The 13517-nt window shown below is 48.7% G+C and overlaps 1 protein-coding gene across 1 annotated transcript in view; it reads right to left on the bottom strand.

Annotated features, from left to right (window-relative positions):
• Positions 1-618: 618 nt before the first annotated feature.
• MSI1 (musashi RNA binding protein 1) overlaps positions 619-13517 on the bottom strand; it is a 53277-nt gene continuing 40378 nt past the window's right edge. The window contains exons 7-15 of the mRNA XM_033174509.1: positions 10917-10965; positions 9955-10037; positions 8982-9099; positions 8043-8123; positions 6887-6943; positions 4322-4418; positions 4053-4218; positions 2752-2817; positions 619-1364 (exon numbers count right to left, since the gene is read on the bottom strand). Of these exons, the coding sequence (XP_033030400.1) occupies positions 2776-2817; positions 4053-4218; positions 4322-4418; positions 6887-6943; positions 8043-8123; positions 8982-9099; positions 9955-10037; positions 10917-10965 (693 nt within the window). The 3' untranslated portion in view covers positions 619-1364; positions 2752-2775. The remainder of the gene's footprint in view (positions 1365-2751; positions 2818-4052; positions 4219-4321; positions 4419-6886; positions 6944-8042; positions 8124-8981; positions 9100-9954; positions 10038-10916; positions 10966-13517) is intronic.

The raw sequence follows: 13517 nt of genomic DNA, 5'->3' as shown, positions 1-13517 counted from the left end.
CCGCATGCTGAGCCTGGCACAAGCCACCCAGCAACACACCAGCCCCCCCCCGCACCAGATGATGCAAGTAGCTCTCACCCGACTCTTTCCAAACCCGCCCTCCCCCCCCCGTGTCCCCCCCAACACCCACCAAGCGCCCTCCTCCTCCTGCTCCCCACCCCACCAGACTCCCAGAGGTCTTAAAATCTTATACAGTAAAAGGTATAAAAAAGGGGGAGGGGAAAGAGGTTCGTCACGGTCCAACTGGAGAGAGTATTGCTCACGTTTTCGGCATCAAGAGGCCCAGAATGAGAAGAGGAAAAAGAAAGGAAGCTTAAGAAACCCAGAGTTTGCTTGGTGCACAACAAGGCCGAAGACCGCCCTGCAATATTTACATATGATACAGGAAAGATCGAAGGGAAGGGGGCGGAGAACAAAATAACAATAATAAAAACCCACAGAAACCTAAAATCTAGGGGAGGGGAGGGGGGAATTCAGTCACAAGGAATAGTGTTTTTTCTTCTTCTTCTTCTTCCACTTAGCAAAATATACAGTTCATTATTCGTTCCATAGCAATTGCCTTCTGCTAATTCGGCACGTTTCTCAAAGCCTCACCTTGATAGAAAGAAAGGGTTTCTCTTTTTTTTACAAAAAAAGAAGAGAGACAGAGAGAAAGAGAATCTGCCCGATGCAGCGACAGCTCCCTGCTCTCTGCCTACCCTTTGGAACTGCCTTCACTTGACATCTCAATGCGTCCTTTCCAAGAGAACCTTTTGCTTTCTCATGACCAAGTCCTGTTCCTTCCTCCTGCCCTACCCCCCCCCCAAATATATATTTATATAATATATATCTAAAAACAAAACAAAACAAAAAGATTTCAAAGCCAAATAAAAATATTCCTCAATAAAAACTACCCCCTACTCACAATCACAATAAAATAAAATCCAAATTCATAAAAACGGTTCTTCTGAGAGGCTCTGCAAAAGAGCAAAAAGAACCACAACAACGAAAAAACAATGACAGCGAGAGGACTGACTTCACACCTCCTCGGTCCTCCTTCCCCAGCACCCCCCTCTCCCCCCCAAAAAAAATTAAAAATAAAAGCTAACAAGCTAACAAAATAAATAAAAGAAGAATTGTTGGGGTGGAGGGTTTGGGGACAAGTGTAAACGGTCAGCGGTTAGTAAGAAGAGGAGACAAGATCTCCTTGCGTTCAAATCCAGTGCTCAAGATCTGGTCAATGGAGAGATCAGGGCAGGCCAGGAGAAGCCCAGAAAACAGCCACGAGTGTGCAGTTTTATTTACTAAAAATGAAATCTTGGCTCATCCCTCAAGTGTTGCCGGATCCTCCAGGTCGCTTGTCCTTGGTTTGCTCACTGGGGAATCTGCAAGAACAAAGGGTGCGGGGAGATGGAAATTATGGAAAAAAAGAATGATCATGCAAGTTTCGCCTCCCCAGAATTCTGCATTTTGCATTCACAGCTGTCTTAAGAGTGTGTAGGCACACTTTCTCGTAGAATCTTACAATGGTAAAAAGGTAAAAGACCCCTGGACGGTTAAGTCCAGTCAAAGGCGATGATGAGGTTGTGGCACTCATCTCGCTTTCAGGCTGAAGGAGCTGGCGTTTGTCCACAGACATGGTCATGTAGCCCAGTGTTTTTCAACCTTTTTTGGGCAAAGGCACACTTGTTTCATGAAAAAAATCACGAGGCACACCACCATTAGAAAATGTTAAAAAAATTAACTCTGTGCCTATATTGACTATATATAAAGTAATTTTTCAATTTTTTCCACGGCACACCAGGCAACATCTCGCGGCACACTAGTGTGCCGCGGAACAGTGGTTGAACAACACTGATGTAGCCAGCAGGACTAAACAGCTTCTGGCACAACAGAACATTGTGACAGAAACCAGAGCACATGGAAACACCATTTACTTTCCCGCCACAGGAGTACCTATTTATCTACTTGAACTGGCATGCTTTCAAACTGCTAGGTTGGCAGGAGCTGTGACGGAGCAACGGGAGCTCACTCCGCCGCGGGGATTCAAACTGCCGACCTTCTGATCGGCAAGCCCAAGAGGCTCAGTGGTTTAGACCAGTGTCCACCCGCATAGAGCTGAAAGGCACCCCCAAAGCTACCGTAATCTGGTCCGACCCCCTGCAATGCAGGAATCACAGCTAAAGAATCCTTTACAATGCCCAACATAATACTAGACTCCACAATGGGAACATCCCACGAGAGACAAATGGAAGGACTTTTTCTCACACAGCCAGGCATCTGTGTCAAGACAATGGGCATGCCTTTCCCCTCATGTAGAAAGGAGGAGACGGGCTTTGAACATGAACCTGCCAATGGCTCATGCAGTCCAACCTCCTGTTTTCACAGTGGCCAGCTAGATGGCTGTGAGAGCCCCACAAGCAGGGCACAAACGCTAAAGCATCTTCCCCTCCTGTGGTTTCCAGCAACTGGGATTCAGGAGTATTGCTGCCTCAGACTATGGAGGCAGAGCACAGCCATCATGGCTATTAGCCGCTGAAAGCATGAATTTGCCCGATCCTCTGTTAAAGCCAGAAGATGCAGAGAACCATCCCAGGTCTTACCACTTGACTTCGAAGTACAGATAGTTCTCTATGGGAGGAGGAACCCCCTCTAATATCTTGGACTATGGCCACTTCACCCTACAGTTCAACTAAGAGTTCTAAAACTGTATTCAAGGACAGACCTATGAACAGCACACTGTGGTAGCCTAGTCCCCACTGGCCATCTTACCTCCTCCTTCCTTGGTCCTCAGCTTCAGTGGTAACCATTAGTAAACGCTGTTGCAATCAAAGGTCCCTTCAAAACAATGACATGACATCGATTGGACATTATCTGCAGAGCTTTGAACACTCACAAAGTACCGTGTGTGTGTGTGTGTGTGTGTGTGTGTGTATCAGGTTTACCTACAAGATGACCTTATCCCCACATGTGCCCTCTTGACTGCTTCAATCTGCAGAACTGGCACTGTTACAGGTGCCACAAAATTCTCGTTCCACATTTGTAAGGAATGGAACTTTCAGTGTGGCAGCACTTTGGAACTCCCTGCCTATTGACATCCAGCAGGCAGGTGCCTCGTTTTGTACACTTTTCGGTGCTTGCTAAAAATGTTTTTGCTAAGGAAAAGCCTACCCAGTTATATAGAACGTTGATGTAAATTTTAATCTGGGGTTGTTGTTTTATAAGTTACAAAATGTTTTATTTTTATTGTACTCACATAATTCATAACATGACTGACAAAAAATGGCTCCTTAAGGGGGTAAAATACTGAACACAAAAAAGAGTTCTTTTTTGTAAACCACCTTGAGTGTGGTTTTTTCAGGGTTTTTTGTTTTGCAATCATGCAGTATATAAATTTTATGAATTAAATAAATATATCAAATAACCCAACTGAGTTATCTGGTGCTGCAAAATTGAAGCGCAGAGCACTCTGGCCTTTGTCATCAGAAAGGGCCACTGGCGGGGCTGCACATACTGCCTCCTAGGAAGATAATCATAGCAATGGGAAGACCAACTTGGCCCCATCCACCAGCCAGTGAAAAAGCAGCTGTTCTAACACTTGCTTTCCTCTTCCCTCCGCATTCCTAATTCCTTACGTGCTGTACCTATTAAATTGCAAGCCTGGAAGGCAGGGACAGTCTCATAATTTAATGCTTTAGCAGTATTCAATAATCATGATTGTTACTGAAGGATATATGACTTTAGGCAAAGCTAAAGAAGTCCCGACATTTCTTTAAAAAGCAAACATACATGAATGAATGAATGTGAGTCACTGGCCCTCCTTTCCTGTCTGGCAGTGGCTCTGTAGGGTCCTGCTTAGCCCTTCACATCCTTTAATTCAGCCATCCCCAAATTGGTGCCCTCCAGATATTCTGGACTACAGCTACAACGGGAGCTGCAGTCCCAAATGGCGGTGTTGGCTGGAGCTGATGGGAGCTGTAATCCAAAACATCCATAGGGCACCAGGCTGGGGGAGGCTGCTTTTTACAGAGCCCCTTGCTCCACCCCACAGGGCCCTCCTGCTGATCACTCACCCCTAGGCTGTGGCCAAAGCCAGTGCTTGGGGCGGGACTTGCTGCGCTGATGTAGCTGCTGACTCCTGAATCCTGATTGGCTGCTCCGTAAAGCTCCGCCATTGGCCCAGGGCTGGTGGTGCCCAGGAATCCACCGGTGCGGCTCGGGTTGGACCCTACAGGAGGAAGCAGGACTAGCCAGTGAAGATGCCAAAATGAAGGCCCCCTTGTCCCCCCGCCCCACCCCTCACCCAGAACAAATATAGAGCTTCCCCAAAGCCAGCAAGGTGGCCACCCCCCAGGGAGCACGGCAGTTACCTGTCCCCCGCACCACAGCCGCCGCTGCTGCTGCCGCTGCCATGGGTCCATACGCAGTGAGAGGGATGGCTGGAAGGAAAGGGAGAGACGTCAGAGCAGGTCTGGGCTTCCCTGCGGGGTGGTGAAGGAGTGGGTGGCTGGTGAATCTGAAGAGCACCCAGTGCCCATAAGCCAAGGATGGGGGAGGCGGTGACCCTCGCCTGCTGATGGGAGTTAGAGTCACTGGTATTCCTGCATCCCTGCTGCTCTCTGAGAAGTAGAATTTCCATGCAGGGAATAACACCTCTTCTTAGATCTTAGGGATGGCAGGGGATAAGCCGCCTTCTGCTGGCTTCAGAAGCTTTCATAGGTTTCCTCCCACGTCACTGTCTAATTACATCAGGGACAGTCAACATGGTGCAATGTTGGTCAAGGGATGATGGGAGTTGTAGTCCATTGGGCCATATTGGCTGGGGCTGACAAGAGGCAGAATTCCAACCACGCCGGCTCTCCCTGCACCAGGCAGACCGCAGTTCAAGGTCACAGCCACAGCATATATTTAAAGAACTCTAAACAGGCATGGCTTCACCCAAAGAATTCTGGGGTCTGTGGTTCGTTAAGGGGGCCGAGAGTGGTTAGGAGCAGCGCTCCCCCCAGGGTACTCAAGGGTACGCAGTACTGGCCCTTCTTTTTATTGTAATTTAAAAAATGTGGCACTTACTGTAACAGCTTCATGGTGAGTACTGGGCTCCTACTTTTCTAGGGGAAAAGCACTGGTTAGGAGACCCCTAGTCCCCTCACAGAGCTGCCGTTCCCAGAGTTCCCTGGGAAAAGGGATTGATTGTTAAACCACTTAGGGGGTAGCGGCTCTGGCAGGGGAATGGGGGTGGTCTCCTAACAACTCTCAGCCCTCTTAACAAACCATGGGTCCCAGAATTCTTTGGAGGGGGGAGGCCATGGTATCATAGCTCTTTATGGTGTGGATGTGACCTTGAACTGGGATAGCCAGCGTGGTTGGATTCAGCATCCTGTCAGCTCCAGACTGTGGCCGTCGTCTGAAGGCACACGAGGCAATCAACTTGATGAAGCTAAGTAGGTCTGGCTCAGGTCAGGCTGGCCTGTATGGATGACCACCTGAGAACCACACAGATGCCACCTTGGAGAGGGTTCCACAATGGAATAAAGCTTTTTGATACCCATGTTAAGAAAAGAAAATAGGTCAGAAGCAGCAAGATTTTAAGCCTGGGAAAAGGCATTATTATTATTATTATTATTATTATTATTATTATTATTATTATTATTATTATTATTATTATTACCACCACCCATGGTATCAGAATGCCTGTGCTGCAGGGTCTTTGGATGCTTATCACAAATTACCTTGGAAATCTGCGGCACAAAGTAGGCTAAGGTCTCCCCCACCCGTGAAGCTCCAAACCTCAGAAGAAAGAGAGGGAAGTGTGGCGAGTGAGGGGGTGTTATGGAGGATGAGACGGGCCTGTCAGTCCATTAGCTCAGGAAGAGAGAGGAAGAGCAGAGTGCTGCCTGGGCAGGAGACACAGGTGGCAGCTTCTACAAAGCTTTGGGGAAATGGCAGCGGGGGGCAGGGGGTGCGCCCTGAAATGCAAGTGCGAGGCCAGGCCAAAGGGCGGAAGGGCCGTGGGAAGGAAGCGGCAGGAGGCATTAGACTCAGAGAGGACGAGGAAGAGGAGGAGGAGGAGGGTGGGGAGAAGGTGCCCTCTGCTCCCTTGTGAACAGTGGGTGCAGGGAAGGAGCACCCCCAAAAATTTCCACCCCATTCCATCTCCAGAAAAATAGGGTGAAACAGTGCTGTGCCGTTCCAGCATTGGCATGGCTGTTTTATCAAGGAATGCCTCAGCGGGGCAAAGAGTAAGGAACAATGCAGCAGAATCAGCTGGAAGGGACCCGAGGGTCATCTAGTCCAACCCCCTGCAATGCAGGAAGCGTAGCTAAGTAGTTAACAGTTCTAGGAGGCGGCACCAGAATTCGGAGCAGAACATGTGAAGTTGCCTTGGTAGAAGACAGAGGAGGGGGAAACTCCGGGCCTACACCTCCCTTTGCCCCTTGGCTGCTGGGGTTGATGGGAGTCGGAGTCCTCAACCAACATAGGGAGGGCTGAAGGCCCCCACACTTGGTGACCCCTTTTCTCCTCGGTCCACACAGACCAGCAACATTTATTGTGACCAGCGGTGTCCCCTGTTATGCTTTGCAGAGTGAGGCTTGGTGAAAAAGTGCTGAGAGAAAGAGCAAAAGGGTTGTGTGGGTGGGTGCCTTAATGGTGGTGTTAAATGGCTGCGTCCTTCAAGTAAGGATGTAACAACAAACACATTTCCCTGATCGTGGAGCCGCTGCAGAACAACACGAGAGCCTGAATTTTCATGCAGATGGAAGAGGAAACAAGGGTCATTTCCAACCTCCCGCCCGCCCACTCCCCCAAAACAAGCTGCAAGGAGGTAACTGGGCTGGAGCCGCCCAAAGCTCTGTGCCCCCCCACCCTTCCAGCTTTTTGCAAGGTTTAGGAAATTGGTGGGACTGACCTGTCAGCTCAGGGAGTACTGGGGCACTCGGGAGGGGGGTCCTCTCTACCCGGAATTCTAAAAACGAAAGGCAAGACAACTTAGGATATGTGGTCAGTTTCATCCCCAAAAGAGAGGATCCAGCAAACAGAGCAGAAGGGGCAGGGGAGAGAAGAGGCGCAACAGCAGAAAACACAAATATTCTGGGTGAGGCAAATCCTCAGAGTTGCTGCCTGGACTTGATAGAGTAGGGAGCAGGTGAGAAAAGACCCACCACTGCTTTCAAAACCGGCACCAGATGCCCTGGTTCAGTATGACCACCTAAACAAAGGATTCACCCCCCCCCCCTTTGCAAAGAGCAGCAGTGACCTGCCTTGCAGGCTTCTTGTGCTCCCCCCCCCCCCCAAACTGAAGTAACAAATTATTTTTCATTCCTTGAGGTTTGGAGCCTGTTAGATTTTTGATTGTGAGTCCCAATTAATATCCGGCTTTTAGATGGTGGGGTTGTGGGCTTTTTGTTCCGGTTTTCAGGAAGGCGGCAACTCTGGGAGGGGGTTCGAGGTGGATGTTGAGGATCAGAAGCAGGGAGGGAAGGAGAGGCTTAGAAAAACAGATTGAGAGAGAGATAGAGAGATAGAGGCTTGCAAGCTGCCCTTTCTAAGGACTAACAAGTTTCCAGGGAGAATGTGGCCAAGGAGGGAACCACAAAATCGGCATCCTGCTCCTATTAAAACCTCAGAGGTTTCTCTCACTTCCTTCTTGAGTGGAGACAACTGGCAAAAGTTTAGAGAGGTGGTGGCGAATCCCACCTGGGTGGGGTGGGGGCACATGTTACTGGTGGGTGGGGCCAGAGGCAAAAGTGGGTGGAGCAACAAGTGTGAATTTTATATTTGTGCCGTAGGCAAGTTTCTACACACACTCGCATGGACCCCCTCTCTAATCTCCATCCAGACGAGAATGAAGCATTATCAGAGTTTGAGGACTAGGGAAAGGGTGTGTAGCTAGGGTAGAGTCCCAAGGGCTGAAGGTCCTTGTCAGCTGCAGCAGGATTCTGGGACTGAGGTCTGTCATCCATCCTCCACTGCCTGCTGGGATTGTAGGGATGAATTTTGGGGTCACTGGGGAGCCCACCCTTAGCACAAAGGCACAACAACCGAGAAAAGGGAGAGAGACATACCAGGGAACTGGTAAGTGTAGCCAGGCGCAAGGCCCGTGTAACTTCGGCTGGCGTAGGTGGCAGCCTGAAAACCTGGGTAACCTGTTCCCAGAGACAAAAGCATTGAAACAAGTTAGATTATTTCACAACAAGGCGCGCGCGCGCGCACACACACACACACACACACACACACCTGATTCACCCCTTATTCCCTCATTCACGAGGCAGCAGAAGGGATCTTCTAAATGTCCAGATCTCGCTCTCCTCAATCTTTTCATGGGAGACAATATTCACTTACAGTTCAAACCTTTAATAAGTTGTCCTCTACTAGCAGCCAGGCTCACAATAACGAGACACTGGAAGAACTTAAGAGACTGCTTCTCTGACAAGTCGGCACAACCAAATTATGGCAAAACAGCACTTGTGGAAAAATTAAGATAAGAAGAACAAAGAATCTTTCGGCACAAGTTTACTTAGTCCAGTCATTAAAGGATCCTGTGTTGTGTTCGAAACACCTTCACTCGAAGGAGCAAGTCTCTGTGCTGCACCTCTGCATGACTTAAGTGCTCTGGCGGCACCTCACCTCCTTTAAACAGGAAGGAGTGTGTGCAGCGCTTACTTTTGCACCATGCAAAAGGAATGCTCTTCATGTGCAAGAGCAGTATGTGTGTCAAATTTTAATCTGTAAGGGAAGGTATACCTCCTTTGTGGGGAAACTCTGCTCTAGCGCTGAAATTATCTGCAGTGCGCCCATTCTGCCAGAAGAGGGCAGTGTAGGATCACAAATGCCCGTCCGCCCAAATGTATTACCCCCATCACAAGACCTCTGACATCATAGAGCTGATCCTTACACAACTCGGCACGGGTCTTAACACAGGCTGCCTGCTGCAGAGCAATAAGGGCAGAGAGAAAGTGTAAGGGGGCGCAGGCAGTTAAAGAGAGCTCCTTTGCCGTCCTTACCCAACATGCCAATCCCGAGCATGAAGGCGTCCATTCCGTAAGGCATCACCCGGGACCGCCCTCTTGCAGAGCCAGTGGGGGACATCACTTCCTTTGGCTGAGCTTTTTTACATTCCACCTGACATGGGACACAGAAAGAAGACAGCTTGTTTTACAGCCCACCTAACCGTGTAGGATATGTCAGCTTGTAGAGCAATCCCTCACTTCACACCCCCGGAGTCAGATTTACAAGCAGCAGAGCTTTCTTCAAGCCCAGCCCTGTAAAAACTGCTGCATCTCCCCCCCTCCCTTCCATAACCATGCCTGCAAAACCATTCCCCCAACTTTGTGCTGGCTGCGGCCGATTTGTCATCCAAAACATCTGAAAGGCACCAGGTTGGCGAAGATGGCTCTAGAATTTTCTTTTTCTGTCTGCTTTCTAAGCCACAAAAGGCTGGTTTCCCCATCTTTTTAAAAAGTTTGCCCTAAAGTAGTTTGTCCTTTCAACCCAGCATTTCCTGCTAGGATTCTTCCTGCTCATTTCCACCCCATCCCCTATTAAAGGCAGAACCCCATTGCCACTTCCTCCTCCTTTCCCCCCCTTACAAGGCTCCTGTGGCTCTTCAAAAGTGGCACAACTGACAGAAACACAATGAGTGGAGTGTTCCCCTTCACTGCACCCCTATATTTCGGTGGCGGCGGCTGCACCTGTTGAATTACTGCCCGTCGTGCAACTTTTAAAGGCACGCAAGTACTGCCAGAATAAAATAATTAAAAAATCAGCAACTCCAATCTAGTGAAGTTTTCCCGGTGCATGTATAGCTGACAACACTAGCAGTCGCTGGCCACATAGCAGCCTCTGAAGATCAGTCGGGTGGCTGTGCTGTGCGATAGGAAGGGAGACCCACCTAACACTTCGTATACACACACATTACAGAACCCCGCAGCCTCGTACCCTCTGTGACCTCCACAACCCAACTTTCCTCCTCCTAACCATTTTGTTGTTGATCTCATGGAAGTGGATCTCACAGACTTTCTCCACAATGTCTTCACTTTCGAATGTGACAAATCCAAAACCTGAAAGAGAAATAAAGCGGTTGTGGTCTGGTCAAGATGCTGCAGAATCACATTCTATGTTATCTTCCTTAGTGAGTCGTGCAAACCGTTCTTCTGAACAACGCTCTTTGTAGGGTAAGGTAAGGGGCAATGGAGATGAGTTTATGGAATCAAGAGGCTGGTTGCCCCAAACAGTTTGGGAACCACTGTTCTAGATGAAAACAAGGATGACCTCTTCTTGATTTCCAAAGGAGTCAGGCATCTAGGGGCTGCGGAGGGGGGGCGGGCGCTGGGTAACATCAGTTGTCTTCAACCCAGAGGACGAGCCTTGCCTTGGATGGCACAACACCCACCCACAACCATGCAGGAGAGTAGTCTCCTGCCAGCAGCCTGCAGAAGGCTCCCCGCTCTGTAACCAAACTCCCCAAGGGAGGCTCTGGGAAAAGGTGACCTAGGAGTGGGAGCAGCCGCCACCGCCGCAGCCCCAACCCCCCCATGCTGCGGCAAAGGAGGAGAGGCAGCCTCCTGGCTTTCGTGTCAGCTTCCCCAGGGGCTCAAATTACTCAGGACAAGGTAAGACACACAGACAGATGGAGCCACGTAGGTGACCAGGGAGGGGAAGGGGAAGAGGCTGCCCCCTCCCTCCCCCCGCCGGCAAAGAGTTACACGGCACAGGAAGCAGGCAGACAAAAAGCCCTCTGTGCTGGGAAGGGACGCATCGGGTAAAAGGACACGGCTGACGAAGGAAAGTGGATCTGGAAGGAAGAGGCTGGAGGGAAGGGGGTGGGAAGGAGCTGCAAGCAGGGTGGGGCAGGGCAGGAGGGCAGAGGCAGTCGCAAGTGGTGCCTGGGTTCCCATGAAACACCCCGGAGCCTGGCTCCTCAAAATACAGGGCCTCACCTCGGTGCCTGTTTGTGGTCTTGTCAAACATGAGCATTGCGTCGTCCACCTGCAAGAGACAATTGGGGGGAGTGGAATTGAGTTTGGGGTCGGAAGAGAACCGTTTCCATACTTAATCCCGCAAAGCCTTAGGTTTTCTCTGCCTATTGTCAGGCAAAGCAAGGCAGCTGGATCCAGGTATCTAGGCTTGGGGTGCTACGAAAGGGAAGCCAAGCGCCAAAGCTGTTTCACTGTCTCTTTAAAGGGAGAGAGGCACCTGTAGGATTCCCACAAGTGCCCAGGTGTCTTGAGATGGGTCCTGGGACAGCCTGTGCTGCCCATGCCTCTTGCCCCCATCCTGCCCAAATCTTAGGCAGACCAGCCCCTTTGCTGGGCACTTCTGGATATTGACATTGGTCACCCAAATCCCAAAGAAGTGGAACTGCCCTAAATGGCCATCAATCATTCAACAAACAAATAAAACAATAGTAACCTAGGAAGCTGCTTTAAGCAGAAATCAGACCATTGGTCCATCTAGTTCAGTACTGTCTACATACACTGGCAGCAGTTCTCCAGGGGTTCAGGCAGGGTTCGAAATTAGCCATGTGCCAGATGGATTTTGCACCCTGCTATTGACCACTTGCGACCAAGCGAAGATGCCTGGGTGCCAGGATGACGGCTGACATCTCTACCATCTGGAGGTGCATGCCTGGGAGACCACTGGATCTGGACTGTTTTCACACCCTCAGACCCACATCCTGTAGAATTCTATCAATTATATTTTATCTGCACAATCGGAATGAGTTTCTGGAACCAAAATGCTGCTTCTGTGCAGCCTGAGCAGGAGCAGTCACCATTAAGAAAAAGAGGTTGGAATAGGCAAATATATACAAAAACTGTCCCTGGATCAAGCGACTTTTCTTCTTTAAGTTTTCAAAGCTCTTAACCTAGCTCAAGGTTGTCATCTGAACGAGCCAATGTTTAACCAAGAATCAATCCCAGTCAGTCCATCATTTGAAAAAATAAGACATTAGAGCAGTCTTGCCCCTAAAATGGCAACTGGACATTCTGTTTTGGCGACTGCAACCTTGGTTTAAGAAGCCATTTGGCGCCTAGCTTATATATTTGAGTTTCCAACACTGGTTTCTGGCAGGGATGTCTCTCCTGGCCCTACCTAGAGATTAAATTTGAGGCCTTCTGCATGCAAGGCAGATGCTCTGCCACTGAGCCTGTACACTGCTAACATTACGACTGCATCCAGAAACATCCTCCAGGCCAGAGACTCCGGTTACACACAGATGATGGTTTATCAAGTGCTAACATGCCACTTGGAAATGTAATCACTTAGTAAGCTGCTCATCCATAATGGCATTCTAAAGAGGCAAGGAGAATTCTAACACAATTCGGATTAAAAATCCAGGAAAGCAAGTGGTTCCCCACTTGGCTGGAGAAGATGGAAGCCTAGCATATCTATGCTGTCACAAGTACATTGTAGTAAGCAGGCTGCAAAGGATCTTTTTGTGGGGTAACAAAGAAACCAGAGCTATGAATTAGGATGGCCCCAGTTCAGAGCTCAAGCAGAGGTGGCCTCCAGATGTTGTTGGACTCCAACTCCCATCAGCCACAACAACCAAAGGTCAAGGATGATGGCAGTTGTAGTCCAGGCACCATGATGACACCACTAACCTAGACAAGTGACTGTCCCCCCCCCCCAGACTGATCCCCCCCCATCAATGTGGGGTGTGAGGATTATTCCCAAGTGATGCCTATGGAAGACATTTCTGTTGAATAAGGCTTTCTCCCAGATGTGATCCAGCCATTTATGGAACATTAATTGCACACATGTATAAATGGTTTTATTGATTTATTTAGAATTTGTAGAGGTGGCCACTGAGCTACAGGGCTAAATTCAAGATGTTAATATCAGCATATAAAGACATAAAAGAGTGCATTCCCCAATACCAACCATCTCAGATCCTACAGCCAGCAGGTAAGGCCTTACTGGTGGTGACGCCACTGATGGTTGCTCGGTTGGCGCTGACCCATGACGGAGCCTTTTCGATGGTGGCTCCCCAATTGTGGAATGCCCTCCCCAGTGTGGTGACCCTTTCTCTTTCATTATCATCTTTCAAAAGTAATTTGAAACCATCCTTGTTTACCCAGGCATTTTGTGGTTGTAGGATACTGTTCATGGCTACCCTAACATCACCGGCTAGAATGACGTTTGTAACCGTAACTGCTTTTTGGACTGTTTTAACTGTTTTCAGAATGCTTAAACAAATTATTATGCATGTGTTTGTCACCCTGGGCTCCTTTGGGAGGAAGGACACAATATCAATTGAATAATGGAAAAATGGAAAAATTGGAAAAATCTACTCTACTGTGACGGCTTTTAGATGGATTTAATTGCAATTTTTTTCTGGAGTATAAGGAAGGGTGGGATATACAGTAAATTCAATAAATAACAACAAATAATTGTTTTGTAACTTTTTTTCCTTCTATTTTTATTTTGTACCCCGATTGTTCATACATTCATTATTAATAATAATGCCACCCCAAACTCCTAATACATTTGCTTCCTGTATTTTTTACTAACCATTTCTATCACACATTCAAGGCAGG

The sequence above is a fragment of the Lacerta agilis genome, chromosome 17 (assembly GCF_009819535.1).
Source record: "Lacerta agilis isolate rLacAgi1 chromosome 17, rLacAgi1.pri, whole genome shotgun sequence".
Taxonomy (NCBI): Eukaryota; Metazoa; Chordata; class Lepidosauria; order Squamata; family Lacertidae; genus Lacerta; species Lacerta agilis.
The sequence above is the reverse complement of the archived record's forward strand: the minus strand, read 5'-3'. Positions and strand labels throughout refer to the sequence as shown.